A 20,137-nucleotide genomic window follows, 5' to 3' on the forward strand; every position below is an offset into this window, starting at 1 on the left:
ATAATAATCCCAACTTGCCCTAAAACTTAAACCCTCCCTGAAACTTTAACCTAAGTTCTTCAGTCAATCAGGGGCCATAATCTGTATTTAGGGATAATATGAAGTGCTTTAACCTCATTGTGTTAAGTGGATTGAATGAAGGGTATTGGAGTAATAAGTGAAAATACCAACTTGTCCTTAAACTTTAACCAGACACTGAAGCCAGGGGGGATAGTAATGCCTCCTTATTCTTTGAATATTCAAGCTAAAAATACATTCATTTTACAGCTCAGACATGTGATAGAGTATAATATACTACAAAAGTGCGAACAAATCATATTGTACTTTTAAGAGATAAACGAGCGCCTGTTGCAGTTGTTCACGGGTTAGCGCTGCAACAGGAAGTGTATCTGTCTCCTGGCCCCTGTCCATTCCATCCACCGGCACCGCCCATTTCTCACCTGCAAATGTTAAAGTTTATAAGACATGAACTTATTTAATTTATGCATTAATTAAGACATCCTTGAACAAGAGTGCTTTACAGTGAATGTCCATCTGTTGTTGTTTGTTTCAGTTGAATAAGGGGCATAACTCAACAGTTATTTCAGCCAGAGTTGTTGGCCCTGCTCTACCCTTGAGTATTGTCTCGGGCAACATGTGTACCAAGATTTAATTAAATATCTTGAATTTTTATTTCAGTTACAGCTAAGGATAAAGCTTTTGAGTAGACGACGCCTACAACAACATGAAGGCTCTGACAATACCTCAGATGAGACCTACAACAACATCAAGGCTCTGACAATACCTCAGATGACACCTACAACAACATCAAGGCTCTGACAATACCTCAGATGACACCTACAACAACATCAAGGCTATGACAATACCTAAGATGACACCTACAACAACATCAAGGCTCTGACAATACCTCAAACGATGCCTACAGCAACATCAAGGCTCTGACAATACCTCAGATGACACCTACAACATTATCAAGGCTCTGACAATACCTCAGATGACACCTACAGCAACATCAAGGCTCTGACAATACAATACCTCAGACAACACCTACAACAACATCAAGGCTCTGACAATACCTCAGACAATGCCTACAACAACATCAAGGCCCTGATGATACCTCAGACGACACCTACAGCAACATCAAGGCTCTGACAACACCTACAACAACATCAAGGCTCTGACAACACCTCAGACGGCACCTACAGCAACATCAAGGCTCTGACAATACCTCAGCTGATACCTACAACGACATCAAGGCTCTTACAACACCTAAGATGACACCTACACCAACATCAAGGCTCTGACTACACCTCAGACGACACCTACAGCAACATCAAGGCTCTGACAATACCTCAGACGATACCTTCAACGACATCAAGGCTCCGACAACACCTAAGACGCCACCTACACCAAAATCAAGGCTCTGACAACACCTCAGACGACACCTACAGCAACATCAAGTCTCTGACAATACCTCAGAAGACACTTACAGCAACATCAAGGCTCTGACAATCCCTCAGACGACACCTACAACAACATCAAGGCTCTGACAATCCTTCAGACAACACCTACAACAACATCAAGGCTCTGACAATACCTCAGACCACACCTACAACAACATCAAGGCTCTGACAATACCTCAGATGACACCTACAACAACATCAAGGCTCTGACAATACCTCAGACCACACCTACAACAACATCAAGGCTCTGACAAGCAACAATACCTCAACTTATTTCTTCAGCAGAGTAATAAGTAATGTGTTAGAGGTTCTTACTCTAGTCAGCAAAGTTGCAAATAAACAACTTTTAAGAATGCCCAGAAATAAACCAGGCACATTTAATCTTTTTTTAAGAAAAAGATCTGAAAACAGATTTCCAATCAGCGTTAACATTTCAGCACAGGTTTTCAAAGAAATGCACCTTTACTTGAATCCCTTTGCCATATACAAAAACCAGTAAGAAAGTAAGGCCACATGCCGGGAAATATTCTATAATGTACATGAACAGACAATTTTCCTCTTATCAGTATTTCATATTTCACAGAACTATTGTTGACGTAAGTGAACAGATCAATTTCTATGAAAGTTGGATGTCTTAGGCATATAAAATCAAACTGCTTTTGAAGTTTATCAGTAAATACACAATCAGGTATCTCTTACATCATATTCCTTCACAAATGAATGGAAAACATTCATGCATTACCAATAAACTTATCAGCAACAACGTAAATAACTCAACTAACTTAAATGGATCATTTGTGATATCAAAATGGACTGATTAAAATCTCAATAAATGTGGAGGGTAAAAAATTCCATGAAATTAATGGTTATTAAAATTCCCCAGAAATTTGACATGATCTGTTTGGTGGACACTCCTGCAATCGAACTGAAATACCCTGTTTATAGGCTGAGGCTGCTGTTCATAGCGGAACTATCACTGAAGGTGATGTCTATCCCTACATAAGGTTGAAGGAAACATTCATATCATTTATTAATAAAAGACATAAGTGTCACAGATAAGAAATTTAAACCGCTAAAGTAGTAACTTACCTTTGGAAGATGTAACTGGCGGTGTTTTCCGGGAGGAAGTTAGAAATGCCATTGGAGACAGCAACTCTGTGCCCAAGGAGGTTGCTGCTGCCGACAATGCTGACAATATGGACTGTCAAAACAAAATGTTCAACTTTTTCAATTGGTGAAGAGGTTTGGTGCCATAAATTTAAATGCAGTAAATAGTATTGCTTTAGGGCAGTTACCTTACGGGAACTCTGCGATAACCAAGCTGTGATGAAACTATTACTCCATGGTTTTACATGAGATCTTATTAAAATCAAAACATGTTGTAGAATTGGGAAATATTTGTCCTTTTTGAATATTAGTTATAACCATAAAGTGCATTTCCTTTTATTTATAAATATTAAAACTTTTTGAATATTAGTTATAACCATAAAGTGCATTTCCTGTTATTTATAAATATTAAAACTTTTTGAATGTTTGTTATAACCATAAAGTGAATTTCCTTTTATTCATAAATATCAAAACTTTTTGAATGTTTGTTATAACCATAAAGTGCATTTCCTTTTATATATAAATATTAAAACTTTTTTAATGTTTGTTATAACCATAAAGTGCATTTTTTTTATAATTTGAAAACTTTTTGAGTGTTTTTTTTAACCATAAAGTGTGTTTCTTTTTATAATTTTAAAACTTCTAAGTGGTAAAAAAATGAAATATAAAAAATGCAAGCAATGTGTTTGTTGTACTATAATGTACCTTATCTTGTGGGTAGGATGAGCTAACAGTCGTAGTGGCTGGGACCACCGGTGCCGATGTCTGTAACAGATCTGCCGGAGTCAGGAGGGGACTTCTTGCCAATGTTGATTCCAATCTGTCTCTAGAACCATAATCCCCCTCCCCTCTTGAGCCATAATCTGACTTCCCCCTTGCAGGGGAAATGGGGGAAACCCTAGCACCAACAGTTTCCGGGGATATTTTGGCAGAACTGGTTGATGCAAGATGTAATGTAGATCTATCTGCCTGACTGGACACTGGAGGAGTAGTTTTAAACAAAGAAACAAGCACATTAGGGCCTGAGCCAGGCCCAGCTATTTCCATCTGAGGGTTTGTGGGCCCCTTATGTTTTTCAGTCTGTTCTTTCTTTCTAGCCCCGCCCCGATCATCTATGGGAGGTTTCTTGCCCAGGGGACGACCTGGTGCCTGGGGCGATGCCCCTCTGTATGCTGGGTGATTTGGTGGAGGCTGGGAGACATCTGGAATACATGGGACATCTTTAGAGGGATCAGAAGTTGAACAAGATGTAGACCCTTGACTAGATACACCAGATCGCTGTAGACGCTCGATCTCTTCCACCATGGAGCCAGAGGACATGATATGTTTAAGCAATTGTGGCAGGTTCCCCTGGGGGGCGGAGGGCTGTTGTTCCGTCGCCTCTGTTGAAGCTGTACTCTGGCTCGTCATCGATATTGATCGCTGGAGTGACTTCCCTTGAGCTCCAGAAAAATAGCTGCAAAATACAAAATGGAGATCATATCAGAACTGTAATCATTTTTGTATTTTGTAAATTCATTTATTCCATAAGTATACAATTTTTGATAAATCATGCTAATTAACAAACACAGATATTTTCTGAACCAACATTTGATCAATTTATAACATTTATCTAATAAATTAAAATCAACACGAAGGCCAAAAAAAAATCAAAAAAAATCATTTGGTTCGGGTTACCCGACCCTACCTACGAAATAGGCGCAAACCCTACCGTTTTTATAGTCAGTCTAAAAAAAAAATATTTTTTTTTTGCATTTCAATAATGTAGTTTAAAACCTTAAATAACTTTAACACCATTCTCAAATGATGAAAATGACATTCTTATATAAAGCCAAATAAAAAACAAGAGGGCCCTGAATGGCTCACCTGATCTAATAAAGATCATCAACAATAACATTCTGATCAAGTTCCATGAACATATGGTCATGAATGTGGCCTCTAGAGTGTTCAAATACTTTTCCTAATATTTGACCTGGTGACCTAGTTTTTGACCACACATGACCCAGATTCAAACTTGGCCTAGAGCTAATCAATATAAACATTCTGACTAGGTTTCATGGACATACAGTCATAAATGTGACCTCTAGAGTGCTAACAAGCTTTTCCTATGATTTGACCTAATGACCTAGATTTTGATCGCACATGACCCAGATTTAAACTTGACTTAGAGATTATTAATATAAACATTCTGACCAACTTTCATAAAGAAACATTTATAAATGTGACCTCTAGAGTGTTAACAAGCTTTTCCTTAAATTTGACCTGGTGACCTTGTTTTTGACCGCATATGATCCAGATTCGAACTTGGCCTAGAGCTAATCAATATAAACATCCTGATATAGTTTCATGAACATACAGTCATAAATGTGACCTCTAGAGTGCTTACAAGCTTTTGGTATGATTTCATCTAATGACCTAGTTTTTGACCACAATTGACCTAGATTTAAACTTGACTTAGAGATTGATAATATCTGTCATGTGTTCACGTTCCGGATAGAAAAATCTGAATTTTCCGGAACGGACACACATGATAGATATTTTTTCTAGCATACATTAAGTTACATTTTTTGTGAAGAAAGTACATAAAAAAGTGCATTTTTGTACACATCACCAAAAAGCGCATGCGATGATGTTTACTGACGTCATGACGCGCAGTAATTTTTATTCACTGCAGACATCAATAAGTTCCTTCGAAATTACGTCTTTATAGGGTTATTTTGTTTTGTTTTTTAAAGTTATTTTTTGTAAAGTTAATGTTAATGGAACTCATTTATTTAAATCTCATAATTATGATTACATAAAGTGTATTATAAAAGAAATTGAAAGTATTACATCACAGCGTGTGGCTCATCTGGCATGGGGGGATGCCAGATGGAGTTTTCCAGCACGGCTGAATTCACTGGAAATACCTATCTGGTGTGCTAGAATACTAATATAAACATTCTGACCAACTGTCATTAAGATACAATTATAAATGTGACCTCTAGAGTGTTAACAAGCTTTTTCTAAAATTTGACCTGGTGACCTAGTTTTTGACTGCACATGACCCAGATTCAACTTGGCCTTGAGTTAATCAATATAAACATTCTGACCAAGTTTCATGAACATACAGTCATAAATGTGACCTCTATAGTGTTAACAAGCTTTTCCTTTAATTTGACCTGGTGACCTAGTTTTTAACCCCAGATTACCCAATATCGAACTCATTCAAGATTTTATTGAGGGTAACATTCTGACCAAGTTTCAGTAAGATAGTGCCCAAATTGTGACCTCTAGAGTGTTAACAGTCGAATTGTTGACGACGGACGACTACGACGGATGATGGACACAGGGCAATCACAATTCGTGCTCAGGTGAGCTAAAAAGAAAAAAGCCTACCTATTTTTGAACTGGTGTAACCCTAACCAAACCTTTTTTATTAGGCCTAAGGACACTTATTATAAAATATGAAGAATCATGACCTTTAATTCAAAGGCATACTCAGTGTGTGTATACCACGTGATAAATTGCGTCATAAATGCTACGTCGGAAGGCAATAATTGCTTCAGATGAAGTCTTTAAACAAAGATAACTTCATCATTTCTTCACTATTTTAAATGATATATAGCGCTGTCTATGCCGCTAACGGAACCCCGGCTTCGGTTTTTACCAGAGTTTGATTGGGAGTTTAGTTATTAACTAGAAGTGCCGCAATGCGACGAAACCAGGTTTTTGTTATGGGCAATCAGAAATTATAGCCAATTAATTTGTTGTATTACTTGTTAGCCAATAAAGTAAGAAAGTTTTGTTTTTCTATATCTCAACAGAAAAATTAACTTACCTTGTAAAATATTCTCAAAAAATCAGTTGTCTGCTTTTTTTAACTTACACTCAACAAATCAAGTACCTTGACCTTCTTCCCCACCCTCAAAAGCAAGTTCAGTCTGCAGCTTCATATAAGCTATATTCACACTAAGATTCATCACTATCCATCAATTCTAACTAAGTTGTTGGGCAGAAAAACATTTTTCTATTTTTAGGAACAGTGACCTTGACCCCACCTCCCAAGCTAGCTCTTCACATAAGATACCTTCGCTCTAAGTTTCATCAATATCTATCAATGCTAACTAAAGTTATTGGGCAGAAACCATTTTTCTATTTTTAGTTACAGTGACCTTGACCCCACCCCCCTCAAAAGAAATTCCAAGCTTGCTCTTCACATAAGCTACTAGTACCTACACACAAAATTTCATCAATATCTACCAATGCTAACTTATGTTATTGGGCAGAAACCATTTTTCTATTTTAAGTAACAGGCAACCTTGACCTTAGCCCCAGCCCCCTCAAAAGCAATCCCAAGCTAGCTCTGTACATAAGCTACCTACACACCAAGTTTCATCAATATCGGTCAATGCTAACTAAAGTTATTGGGCAGAAACCATTTTTCTATTTTAAGTAACAGTGACCTTGACCATTTTTCTATTTTAAGTAATAGTGACCTTGACCTTAGCCCCTCCCCACTCAAAAGCAATCCCAAGCTAGCTCTACACATGAGCAACTAATACACCAAGTTTCATCAATATCGGTCAATGCTAACTAAAGTTATTGGGCAGAAACCATTTTTCTATTTTAAGTAACAGTGACCTTGACCTTAGCCCCAACCCCCTCAATAGCAATCCCAAGCTAGCTCTTCACATAAGCTACCTACACACCAAGTTTCATCAATATCTATCAACGCTAACTCAAGTTATTGAACAGAAACCAATGTCTGACGCCCGGAAGCCCGCCCGCCGAACGACAACCTCATTCTTATAACCTGGTTTTCGTTGAAAACCTGGTTAAAAAGACTTTGACAAACCTTTTCACAATACGGCCGTCTGACGGAGCACTGTCAAGCATTATTTTGGACAAAGGTTTGACGAAGTGTTTGATGAAACAAATCACATTATCAAACTGCTGTAATACCACGAAGGCGGGGCTCTGTAAACGGCATAGACTGCCCTTTGTTTTAATTAAATTGGTGTTGTTATCTTTGAGTAAAGTCTTTCTTTAGGAAAAATGTTGCCTTCCGACGTAGCATATACGACATAATTTATCACATGGTATACACACACTGATACTGTTACTTTTAAGACTAGGGAGGGTGTCAAATGAATCCCCCCTTCCCCCCTGAAATCCAGCTTATTTTTGGACCAGCATCTGGAATACGGCCCAATTTCAAATGGAATCAGTAATACCATCTACTATTAATACTTTAAAAACGTCCCATTTTTGTGAAAGTAGTTGTCATGGAAAAATTATACATAAGGATGATTTAATAGCATTTTCTGGAATCATTTAGCCAATGCAAACTTTCTTGTACTGTATGTCGATGTTGAAGTATAATCAATGCAAAAAACATGTAACATTTTTTTAATAATTTAACAAGCAATACTGTACATATATATGATTTTTACATAGACGAGTTTACAAGAAACTTTGTTCAGATCACATATATATTCTATTTCATGCTTTTTCATACACTTAAAGCTGCACTCTCACAGATTGACATGTTTTTTTGTGTTTTTGTCTCGGAATCAGCTGATTTTGGTATCAATGCCTTCAATTCATTCATAATAGATAACTCAGATAACTCGATATAGAACAGATCTCATTTGTTTGGAAAACTGCCGAAAAATCTCATTTTTCTTAGAGTGTTAGTTATTCTTTTAGCCATAAAGCATCAATCTTCGAATGTCAATATGAAACACTGTGATTTAATATTTCCAGACATTTACACAAAATTTGGCTCGTTCCAAGACAAAAATGAGTAAGTTGATAAAACGATAAATCTGCTAAAGTGCAGCTTTAAGACTCAGCCTAACTTTAAAAAATTGCCAGGGCCTGCATACCAACAAGGCTACACAAAACCATGGTTACACCAAACGGGCCACAAGCAATATGAAATTCAGGCCATGTAGAATTCCAATGTATTTTTGTGTTTATACTGTCAATCTGTACGATTATACATTGTTCCAAATTATTTCGAGTTATATTTGCTATTCCAGTACTATCAGATTTCACTGAACATACATGACTATTGACGGTCCTAGATTTGCCATTGGGTGTCAGAGAGTTGGAGTAATATATATATTTAAATGCGTTACAGGAGTTTGGGTGAGTTCCCCCGAGAAAAGAGTTTGTGCTTTCTTCAAGAATGTTGCCATACTGATGATTAAATTGTAAATGAAAGTCATTATATAACTGTCATTTATGCATACTTGTTTTCTTATGGAAATCAGAACCCAGTTCGCTCCATTTGTGGACTCTGGCGTACCTAACCTCAGCATCCAGAATATTGCCAAAACATGGTCCAGATTTAAAAAAACAAAAGGATGAGTTACACCCTCATTTAGGGCATAAATGATTTTCTCTGACCATTCATTTTTATAATCACATAACTGCATTCTAGCAGAGTTCAGCATTCCCAAGATCTTGAGGACACCAAACTCACCAGAAATTCCAGGTTAGACATCCCATCCGGACACCAACATTTTCTGCCAGAAAGATATACAGGAACCAAAAATACAATAAAACTTCATCAAGCTAACATAGTATATTCTCAATGGTTGAAATACATTTTGTATGCGGATTATTCATCAGAGGAAGCAATACAATGGTTAGCTCCCCATTTTGAAAATTTACCCATTAGGACACTTCGGAAGGTGCTCTTTCTAAAACATTCAAAAACTAAGAGAACTTTTCACCACACTGTATGTGAAGTTTTTGGTAGAATAAGCAAATACCTCAAGCTAAAAAACCCACGCTATCTAACACAAAGAAGAAAGCAAAGCCAGGAATTGGTGAACATTTTGGAAGGACAGCTCATTTCAAGAAGGAACAGTTGGTGTCCCTTCAGGAACTCTAACAAAAAGAGCTAGTGTCTGAATCTAGAATAGTCTTCTCTTTGTCATAAATTGAGCCCATTGGTTTACATCAGCACAAGTTTCAAGTCAGTTCACAAGACAAATGTTATAAGGTTTGTCAAAACTGAAATATACATAAACTGGCCTGTGACGATTATTATGAACAGATTGTTAGTAATAAATGGATTTCAGCTAGTTGAATAAGATTACAAGTATCTATCATGTGGTCCTGGTACGGATAGAAAAATCTGACCTGACGGCATGCGCATAAGCCAGTAATGTGGCTTGATGAGTTAACGGCTACGCAGCATGCCCGAGGGTCTGATTTTTCACTCTAGACCAGAAAAACATGATTGATTTTTTTCTTGCATATCTAAAATTATGAATTTGTGGAAAATTGACGTAGAAAACACACATTTGAACATTTCACCCAAAATTGCGTGCAACATTGATTACTGACGTCATATAGTTCCTCTAAAAATCACGTCTTTACGATTATTTATTTTCAATTTCAATTAAAAGTATTGCATACATTTTTGATTACGCTTTATTGAAATGGCATAACATACTTCCATAAACCATACAATAAGAAATAAGAAGTGGCGCATTGTTGCGCGTGACTCATCTTACATAGGGGGTGTAAGCACTGGTCACATGACCGGAAACACCCGTCCGGTATACAAGAATAAAATATGACTTCATTTGTGTCCAACATTGATTTCTTTCAAATACTGGTAATCCACTTTTCCCTGTGTTACCTGTCCATCTGTGCTGATGGCTGACTGGTGCTTGGCTGTTTCTGTGTACCGGTTCCCTGTTGTAGGCTCACTGTACGGAACAGCACCTCCAGGCTGATGGCACTGGTTCCTGGTGTTACACTCCCTAAACCTTCATCTACAAAACAAAATACACCATGTGGTTCCAAACGCAGGTCTGTTTTATTCTCAGTTCGTCAAAAGTCATAACTCAACAAATATTTTGACTTAAGATGGAACTTCCTACACATATATGTGTAGATATATTGCAAGTGTCAACATTGGTGCAAAGAAATATGAGAATCTATTGAAATCTTTGCACCAAATTTTGTAACATACCAATATTCAGTGCAGCAAATTGAGATTGTCTCCATGTATTTATCAAAATAATTAAACATTTCTGTAGCTATTAGCCTAGATCATGAAAAACATTTAAACACCGTTACATCAATGTCTTCAGGACCCAGATAAAAAGTTAGGTTCAACGATAATTGAGGTAAACAATTATTAGAGAATGACAATGTTCCTAAATTATTGGTGACATAAAATATTTAGTTATAAAAATTGCAATGTTGGCTATACGTTACCAACATGTTGATGTTTGTTTGAATGATAGTTCTCAGTATATGTTGAATTACTGTTTAATAAAAGTACATTTTTATTTATTAAACTTTTAATTAACAAAATGACAGATGCATCTAAAACAAAATGACAGCACATCATCCATTTGAACATAGCACAGTCTATAACACATGTTTTACTGTCGGCTGGATGATTTTTTGCTGGCAAAGTCAACCCATACTTTAGATGTGTGATGCAGACATGAATGTCAACCCACACTTAAAGTGGGTCATACAGACATGGTTTTCAACCCACACTTAAGATGGGTCATACAAACATGGTTGTCAACTCACACATAAGTTGGGTCATACAGACATGGTTGTCAACTCACACATAAGGTGGGTCATACAGACATGGTTGTCAACCCACACATAAGGTGGGTCTGCAGACTAAGTTGGTCATGTAGACATGGATGTCAACCCACACGTAAGGTGGGTCATGCAGACATGGTTGTCAACCCACACATAAGGTGGGTAGTGCAGACATGGTTGTCAACCCACACATAAGGTGGGTCATGCAGACATGGTTGTCAACCCACACATAAGGTGGGTCATGCCGACATGGTTGTCAACCCACACATAAGGTGGGTCATGAAGACATGGTTGTCAACCCACACTTAAGGTGGGTCATACAGACATGGTTGTAAACCTACACTTAAGGTGGGTAGTGCAGACATGGTTGTCAACCCACACATAAGGTGGGTCATGCAGACATGGTAGTCAACACACACATAAGGTGGGTAGTGCAGACATGGTTGTCAACCCACACATAAGGTGGGTCATACAGACATGGTTGTCAACCCACACATAAGGTGGGTAGTGCAGACATGGTTGTCAACCCACACATAAGGTGGGTCATGCAGACATGGTTGTCAACCCACACATAAGGTGGGTCATGCAGACATGGTTGTCAACCCACACATAAGGTGGGTCATGCAGACATGGTTGTCAACCCACACATAAGGTGGGTAGTGCAGACATGGTTGTCAACACACACATAAGGTGGGTCATGCAGACATGGTTGTCAACCCACACATAAGGTGGGTCATGCAGACATGGTTGTCAACCCACACATAAGGTGGGTAGTGCAGACATGGTTGTCAACCCACACAAAAGGTGGGTCTGCAGACTAAGTTGGTCATGTAGACATGGTTGTCAACCCTCACATAAGGTGGGTCATGCAGACATGGTTGTCAACCCACACATAAGGTGGGTCATGCAGACATGGTTGTCAACCCACACATAAGGTGGGTCATGCAGACATGGTTGTCAACCCACACATAAGGTGGGTCATGCAGGCATGGTTGTCAACCCACACATAAGGTGGGTCATGCAGGCATGGTTGTCAACCCACATTTAAGGTTGGTAATGAAGGCATGGATGTCAACCCACACATAAGGTGGGTCGTGCAGACATGGTTGTCAACCCACACATAAGGTTGGTAGTGTAGACATGGTTGTCAACCAACACTTAAGGTGGGTAGTGCAGACATGATTGTCAACCAACACTTAAGGGGGGTCATGCAGACATGGTTGTCAACCCACACATAAGGTGGGTCAGGCAGACATGGTTGTAAACCCACACTTAAGGTGGGTAGTGCAGACATGGTTGTCAACCCACATATATATAAGGTGGTTCATGCAGACATGGTTGTCAACCCACACATAAGGTGGGTCATGCAGACATGGTTGTCAACCCACACATAAGGTGGGTCATGCAGGCATGGTTGTCAACCCACACATAAGGTGGGTCATGCAGGCATGGTTGTCAACCCACATTTAAGGTTGGTAATGAAGGCATGGATGTCAACCCACACATAAGGTGGGTCGTGCAGACATGGTTGTCAACCCACACATAAGGTTGGTAGTGTAGACATGGTTGTCAACCAACACTTAAGGTGGGTAGTGCAGACATGATTGTCAACCAACACTTAAGGGGGGTCATGCAGACATGGTTGTCAACCCACACATAAGGTGGGTCAGGCAGACATGGTTGTAAACCCACACTTAAGGTGGGTAGTGCAGACATGGTTGTCAACCCACATATATATAAGGTGGTTCATGCAGACATGGTTGTCAACCCACACATAAGGTGGGTCATGCAGGCATGGTTGTCAACCCACACATAAGGTGGGTCATGCAGGCATGGTTGTCAACCCACATTTAAGGTTGGTAATGAAGGCATGGATGTCAACCCACACATAAGGTGGGTCGTGCAGACATGGTTGTCAACCCACACATAAGGTGGGTAGTGCAGACATGGTTGTCAACCAACACTTAAGGTGGGTCATGCAGACATGGTTGTCAACCAACACTTAAGGTGGGTAGTGCAGACATGGTTGTCAACCCACACATAAGGTGGGTCAGGCAGACATGGTTGTCAACCCACACATAAGGTGAGTCAGGCAGACATGGTTGTCAACCCACACATAAGGTGGGTCATGCAGACATGGTTGTCAACCCACACATAAGGTGAGTCAGGCAGACATGGTTGTCAACACATAAATAAGGTGGGTCACTTTAACAGTGTCTTAGTAAAATGAACAGCAAAGGTTAGTCCAACGCTCTCACTATGTCCCCCACCTGACTGTGAAGTGTCTCTGTCTGGTATCTTCAGTGGCTGAGGTCTGATAAGCCCAGTAGAAGTCTTTGTAGCCGAGGCGTTCGGGTTGTCTATCATGGGCTTTGGCTCAATCTTTTTACTGCTCTGAAAGAACAATCATAATATGTGTAAATCACTTTGAAATCAAAGAGAGCTGAATTCAGTGTTCAATTAATATACAGTAAAACTGCAATATTGAGGACACCGGAGCCTGAGCTCAAAGTTCTAGTGATCTGATGTTTCGAACAACCCAAGTTTTCCAAGCATCATTTATGTATTGCATTGAGGAAATCGCTCATATGTTCAAAGGTTGTCATATACTAAATGTGAAAATAACAAAGTAAAACAAAAAAGTGAGTACTATAGCTATGGTGCAAGAGTCCTGGGCTTATTTAGGTTTTGATCCATCATCAGTATACATTATACAAACTCTAAGCCTAGACCTCGACCAATCACCAGTTCTTAAATGATCGCCTGTTGGAACAATTGCAGTTTTACTGTTTACGATACTCTCTCATAATTATAAGTCAAAGCCCAATAAAGCATGTACATCCTTCTTAATTCTTGCTGTAATTTTTAAATGCCACCTTCTGGTTCTTTACATCAGCCTGACCATGGCCTTTGTTTTCCAAAATGAGCTGATTGGCTACATTTTTCTTTTTTTTTCTTTCTGTGCCTTAACTTATTGCACTGACATACAGACTATCAAATGACACAGATCATCTGTGTCCAATAACTCGACAAAACATGAAATTGTGATTTTTTATTATTTAATTTTTAGGTGTTTTCACTTGACAGGGGACGATAAGAGTACATTTCCTTGAATACCACAGATTTTTTTCAATCGGGCAGCTACTGGTTTCATGTCTTTCTCTTCCTTTAATTTTTTATAAACTCATGTTAATGGTATTCTTTTGAAAAAGGAACAAATTGAGTGTCTGATAAGACTGAAAAAATAACTATACAATAGTACCAAAGTTCCCTGACTATAAGGTGATAAGCTTATAAGACGACCCCCTAACTTTGCTAATGAAACTGGTGTTTTTGTCTTGACTCGTTTATAAGATGGGGTGATTTTTAAAGCAAATCCAGCACTTCAATTTCTTCAAGACTGTGATATATTCAAGCTAAACAGTAAATTATCAACTGATTTTGTTCATCGACTAATTTTGCTCATTTGCCTGAAGAAAATTGCCAATTTCTTGTCTACTGTGAGCTCTCTAGTGTGTAGGTAGGTGAATAATAGAACAAGATAGAATTACGTATTACAAGACAGAATTATGTATTATCTTATTTTTGTACACACAAAGGTTTATTCATATTTGTAGTAAACTCAAATATTTCGGCCAAAATTTTAAGATTCTTAACGACGATTATTAATATATTTTTTCCCGATCATACGATATGTTCTTACCAGCCTAGACGCAATCTTTGGAGTAAAATATGATCATACAGTAATAAAGACTGACCAATTTAAATACAAAACATTGCCACGCACCTTTTATCTCTACACAGCTCATGCTGTGATGTCACAAATTGTACTGTTTGATCTGCAGACGACAAATATGACACATTTTAATACATGTGTTCATAAGTTAAAATTTCGCAGGTGTTTGTTTGGATTGCAGTTGATGGGACTAAATTAGGAGAAATAAATAACCAATGATAATTGCGGCTAAATTATTGTAACAATTAATGAAATGTGTATTGAAACCTGCAAGTTAGGCTGCATGATGTATGCAAAGCCTAATCGCAAGAAAGAAGTAAGTTTTATTTTGGACATAGGAAAAATAACACGTTGAACAATATCCAAAATATTTTTATTATAAAGACAGCAAAATGTGTAAATTAACAATGTGTTTGGACAGAGGACAAGCGTTTGCCAATTAGAAGATATCGCATGTTCATTGTAGTGACACAGAGCAGATGGTCGTCTTAATCCGATGGGCATGAACTTTTATTGGGGTTTCATCAACAGACAATAAATAAGTCAGTCAAATTCTCTCTGAATTTATTATAGCCTCTCTTATAAGAGGGGCCCCCTACTTTCAGGTCAAAATAGGAACCCAATTTCCCCGTCTTATAGCCAAGGAAATACGTTAACATGGTTCTGTTTTGTGACTGATCATCAGGTAATGCAAGAATACATAATTTAAGCATTCATTTCGGCTACATTGTCAAAACAGCCTTTGATAGATGAATCATTTTGGAGTCCTTTTTCTAGTGAAAACATGTATTAATAAATTTAGTGTCCATTTTGAGAGGCCAGAAAAAAGTGTCCCGAGTGGGTCTTGATCCCAGATCCCCTGTTGTAAGCAGGAAATAGACACTTAAACAACTAAGACACAATAGCAAGTTCAACATTATTCTCAATCACGTATACTTTTATCCTGTTTCTGATAGCAAGTCTGAGGTCTGGAGCTATTACTGCCAATCTGAAAAAGCCACGCATTTTTCAACAAATCGATTTTCTTTCAATCAATCATAAACTCCAAAAAACCTTTGCATTTTACAAGTGGGTATTTCTTAATTGTGCAATTATCAGGAACATGCACTTATATCTTGGCAGACTGAACGCCTACCACAGCAATCAAAGAGCACATTCTCTTTAAGTTTTGGCGCGCCTGGGTATTAAGAATATAATTTGAATACCTTTCAATGCATTTATATGACTTCAAGAAATATTTTCAGTGATTTTGAGGCAGGAATTCATATCAATTTCTGGTATCTGATTGCTATAAAACCCTAATAAAAGATGCACATATTTTATGTTATAGTTTTTTAAGAACATCTCCAATGAAGTTTCTCAAACCCAGCTTTTGTTGATATCTTTATAAGTTTCTTACTTAGACTCTTAATTTCATGTAAAACATTGTACGGGATAATTACAGTCAGGTTTCATTCTCTAATCGGCCAATTATAGTTAATAGCACATGCAGGTAAAAACTTCAGTATGTGAACACTTTAACATATAATCTTTCATTCTTTTGTAAACATTCCATTATGTTCATATTGTTAACTACTATTAAAATGCCCTTCTCACCATGTAATATTCCTTATTTGTTAACTGCTGCCATTCGAACCCTGTCATATTCATAAGTTGTTGACTGCTTCCCTTCTCACCGTGTCATATCCCTTAGATGTTAACTGTTGCCTTCTCACTGTGTCATATTCCTTGATTGTAAACTGCTGCCCTTATCCATGTGTCATGTTCCTTAGTTAACTGCTGCCCTTCTCCATGTGTCATATTCCTTAGTTGTTATCTGCTGCCCTTCTCACTGTGTCATATTCCTTAGTTGTTAACTGCTGCCCTTCCCACTGTGTCATATTTCTAAGTTGTTAACTGCTGCCCTTCTCACTGTGTCATATTCCTTAGTTGTTAACTGCTGCCCTCCTCACTGTGTCAAATTCCTTAGTTGTTAACTGCTGCCATTCTCACTGTGTCAAATTCCTTAGTTGTTAACTGCTGCCCTTCTCACTGTGTCATATTCATTAGTTGCTAACTGCTGCCCTTCTCACTGTGTCATATTCCTTAGTTGTTAACTGCTGCTCTTCCCACTGTGTCATATTCCTTAGTTGTTAACTGCTGCCCTTCTCACTGTGTCATATTCCTTAATTGTTAACTGCTGCCCTTCCCACTGTGTCATATTCCTTAGTTGTTAACTGCTGCCCTTCTCACTGTGTCATATTCCTTAGTTGCTAACTGTTGCCCTTCTCACTGTGTCATAATTCAATTGCTGACTGCCTTCTCAGTGTGTCATATTCCTCTTGGTAACAGCTATTAAATACCCTTCTATGTCATATTCCTTTTGATAACAGCTATAACCTGCCCTTCTTTGACATATTCCTCTTGATAACAACTATTACATACTCTTTTATGTCATATTCCTCTTGATAACAGCTATTAAATACCCTTCTCACTGTGTTATATTTCTCAATAGTTACCTGCTATCAAATGCCCTTCTCACTGTGTTATATTTCTCAATAGTTACCTGCTATCAAATGCCCTTCTCACCACATCATATTTCTCAATAGTTACCAGCTATCAAATGCCCTTCTCACCACATCATATTTCTCAATAGTCACCTACTATCAAATGCCCTTCTCCCTGTGTCATATTTCTTAATAGTTACCTACTATCAAATGCCCTTCTCACCGTGTCATATTTCTCAATAGTTAACTGCTATCAAATGCCCTTCTCACCACATCATATTTCTCATTTTATTTTTTACTATTCAACATTTTTAAAGTGCTTTTAAAATAGATGTGTTTTATTGAACAAAGCTAATAATCATAACATGTGACAAACTTTTGCCATTGAAAATAGCAAGCTGCACTTACCTGTTGTATGACATCAGTTGTCCATATTACATTTTTGGCGAGGTCCGGACAGGCCAAAAATATGATATGGACCGCTGACGTCATAAAACCTGATACAAATCACAATACAATGATATACAGCTAGAGCAACTTTATATATACAAAGAAGGGACGCATTTTTTAATGTATAATATTTCCTAACAGTTACTGCTAGTATATGCCATTTTCACTGTGTCTTATATTTCTTAATAGTTTACTCCTATCAAATGCCCTTCTCACCGTGTCATATTCCTTCTGTGCCTTGGACAGCATCTGCATGATATCAACACCCGATCCGCCGGCGGCCATCATGCCAACCTCACCGCTCAACTTCCCCTGACCTCCTACTGCACCAATAGCTGCCACATAGCTGGAAAAACATGAAAGCATAGTGAACCCACAGCTTCAACATAGCTGAAATAAAATGATAGCATAGTGAACAAACAGCTGCCATATAGCTGGAATAATATGGTAACAAAGTAAACCAACAGCTGCTGCATAGCTGGAATAACATGGTAACATAGTGAACCAACAGCTGCCATATGGCTGGAATAATATGATAACAAAGTAAACCAACAGCTGCTACATAGCTGGAATAACATGGTAACATAGTGAACAAACAGTTGCTACATAGCTGGAAAAACATGGTAACATAGTAAACCAACAGCTGCCATATACCTGGAATAACATGGTAACATAGTGAACCAACAGCTGCCATATAGCTGGAATAACATGGTTACAAATTGAACCAACAGCTTCAACATAGATTAAATAACTGCGTAACATAGTGAACCAACAGCTGCCATATAGCTGGAATAACATGGTAACAAAGTAAACCAACAGCTGCTGCATAGCTGGAATAACATGGTAACAAAGTGGACCAACAGCTGCAGCTACATAGCTGGTTTTACATGTTGACATAGTGAACCAACAGCGGTTACATAGCTGGAATAACATGGTAACAAAGTAAACCAACAGCTGCTACATAGCTGGAATTACATGGTAACAAAGTAAACCAACAGCTGCTGCATAGCTGAAATAACATGGTAACATAGTGGACCAACAGCTGCCACATAGCTGGAATAACATGGTAACAAAGTAAACCAACAGCTGCTGCATAGCTGGAATAACATGGTAACATAGTGGACCAACAGCTGCCACATAGCTGGTTTTACATGTTAACATAGTGAACCAACAGCTGCTACATAGCTGGAATATCATGGTAACATAGTGAACCAGTAGCTGCTACATAGCTGGAATAACATGGTAACATAGTGAACCAACAGCTGCTACATAGCTGGAATTACATGTTAACATAGTGAACCAACAGCTGCTACATAGCTGGAATAAAATGGTAACATAGTGAACCATTAGCTGCCACACAGCTGGAATAACATGGTAACATAGTGGACCAACAGCTGCTGCTACATAGCTGGTTTTACATGGTAACATAGTGAACTAACAGATGCTACATAGCTGGAATTACATGGTAACATAGTGAATCAAAGCTGCCACACAGCTGAAATAACATGGTAACATAGTGAACCAACAGCTGCTACATAGCTGGAATAACATGGTAACATAGTGAACCATTAGCTGCCACACAGCTGGAATAACATGGTAACATAGTGGACCAACAGCTTCTGCTACATAGCTGGAATAACATGGTAACATAGTGGACCAACAGCTTCTGCTACATAGCTGGTTTTACATGGTAACAAGGTAAACCAACAGCTGCTACATAGCTGGAATAACATGGTTACAAAGTGAACCAACAGCTGCTGAATAGCTGGAATAACATGGTAACATAGTGGACCAACAGCTGCCACATAGCTGGAATTACATGGTAACATAGTGGACCAACAGCTGCTGCTACATAGCTGGTTTTACATGTTAACATAGTGAACCAACAGCGGCTACATAACTGGAATAACATGGTACCAAAGTAAACCAACAGCTGCTACATAGCTGGAATTACATGGTAACATAGTGAACCAACAGCTGCTGCATAGCTGAAATAACAGGGTAACATAGTGGACCAACAGCTGCCACATAGCTGGAATAACATGGTAACATAGTGAACCAACAGCTTCAACATAGCTGGAATAACATGGTAACATAGTGAACCAACAGCTGCTACATAGCTGGAATTACATGGTAACATAGTGAACCAACAGCTGCTAAATAGCTGGAATAACATGGTAACAGAGTGAACCACTAGCTGCCACCCAGCTGGAATAACATGGTAACATAGTGGACCAACAGCTGCTGCTACATAGCTGGTTTTACATGGTAACAAAGTAAACCAACAGCTACTACACAACTGGAATAACATTGTAACAAAGAAA

General features: G+C 38.3%; 1 protein-coding gene across 1 annotated transcript in view; it reads right to left on the reverse strand.

Annotated features, from left to right (window-relative positions):
- Window positions 1-20,137, reverse strand: part of LOC128217250 (mRNA-decapping enzyme 1B-like) — a 124,100-nt gene that overhangs the window by 14,145 nt on the left and 89,818 nt on the right. Inside the window, exons 5-10 of the mRNA XM_052924263.1 lie at window positions 18,030-18,159; window positions 13,412-13,535; window positions 10,213-10,348; window positions 3,276-4,026; window positions 2,553-2,664; window positions 325-440 (exon numbers count right to left, since the gene is read on the reverse strand). Coding sequence (XP_052780223.1) covers window positions 325-440; window positions 2,553-2,664; window positions 3,276-4,026; window positions 10,213-10,348; window positions 13,412-13,535; window positions 18,030-18,159 — 1,369 coding nt within the window. The remainder of the gene's footprint in view (window positions 1-324; window positions 441-2,552; window positions 2,665-3,275; window positions 4,027-10,212; window positions 10,349-13,411; window positions 13,536-18,029; window positions 18,160-20,137) is intronic.

This window comes from Mya arenaria, chromosome 14 (genome assembly GCF_026914265.1).
Source record: "Mya arenaria isolate MELC-2E11 chromosome 14, ASM2691426v1".
Lineage (NCBI taxonomy): Eukaryota > Metazoa > Mollusca > Bivalvia > Myida > Myidae > Mya > Mya arenaria.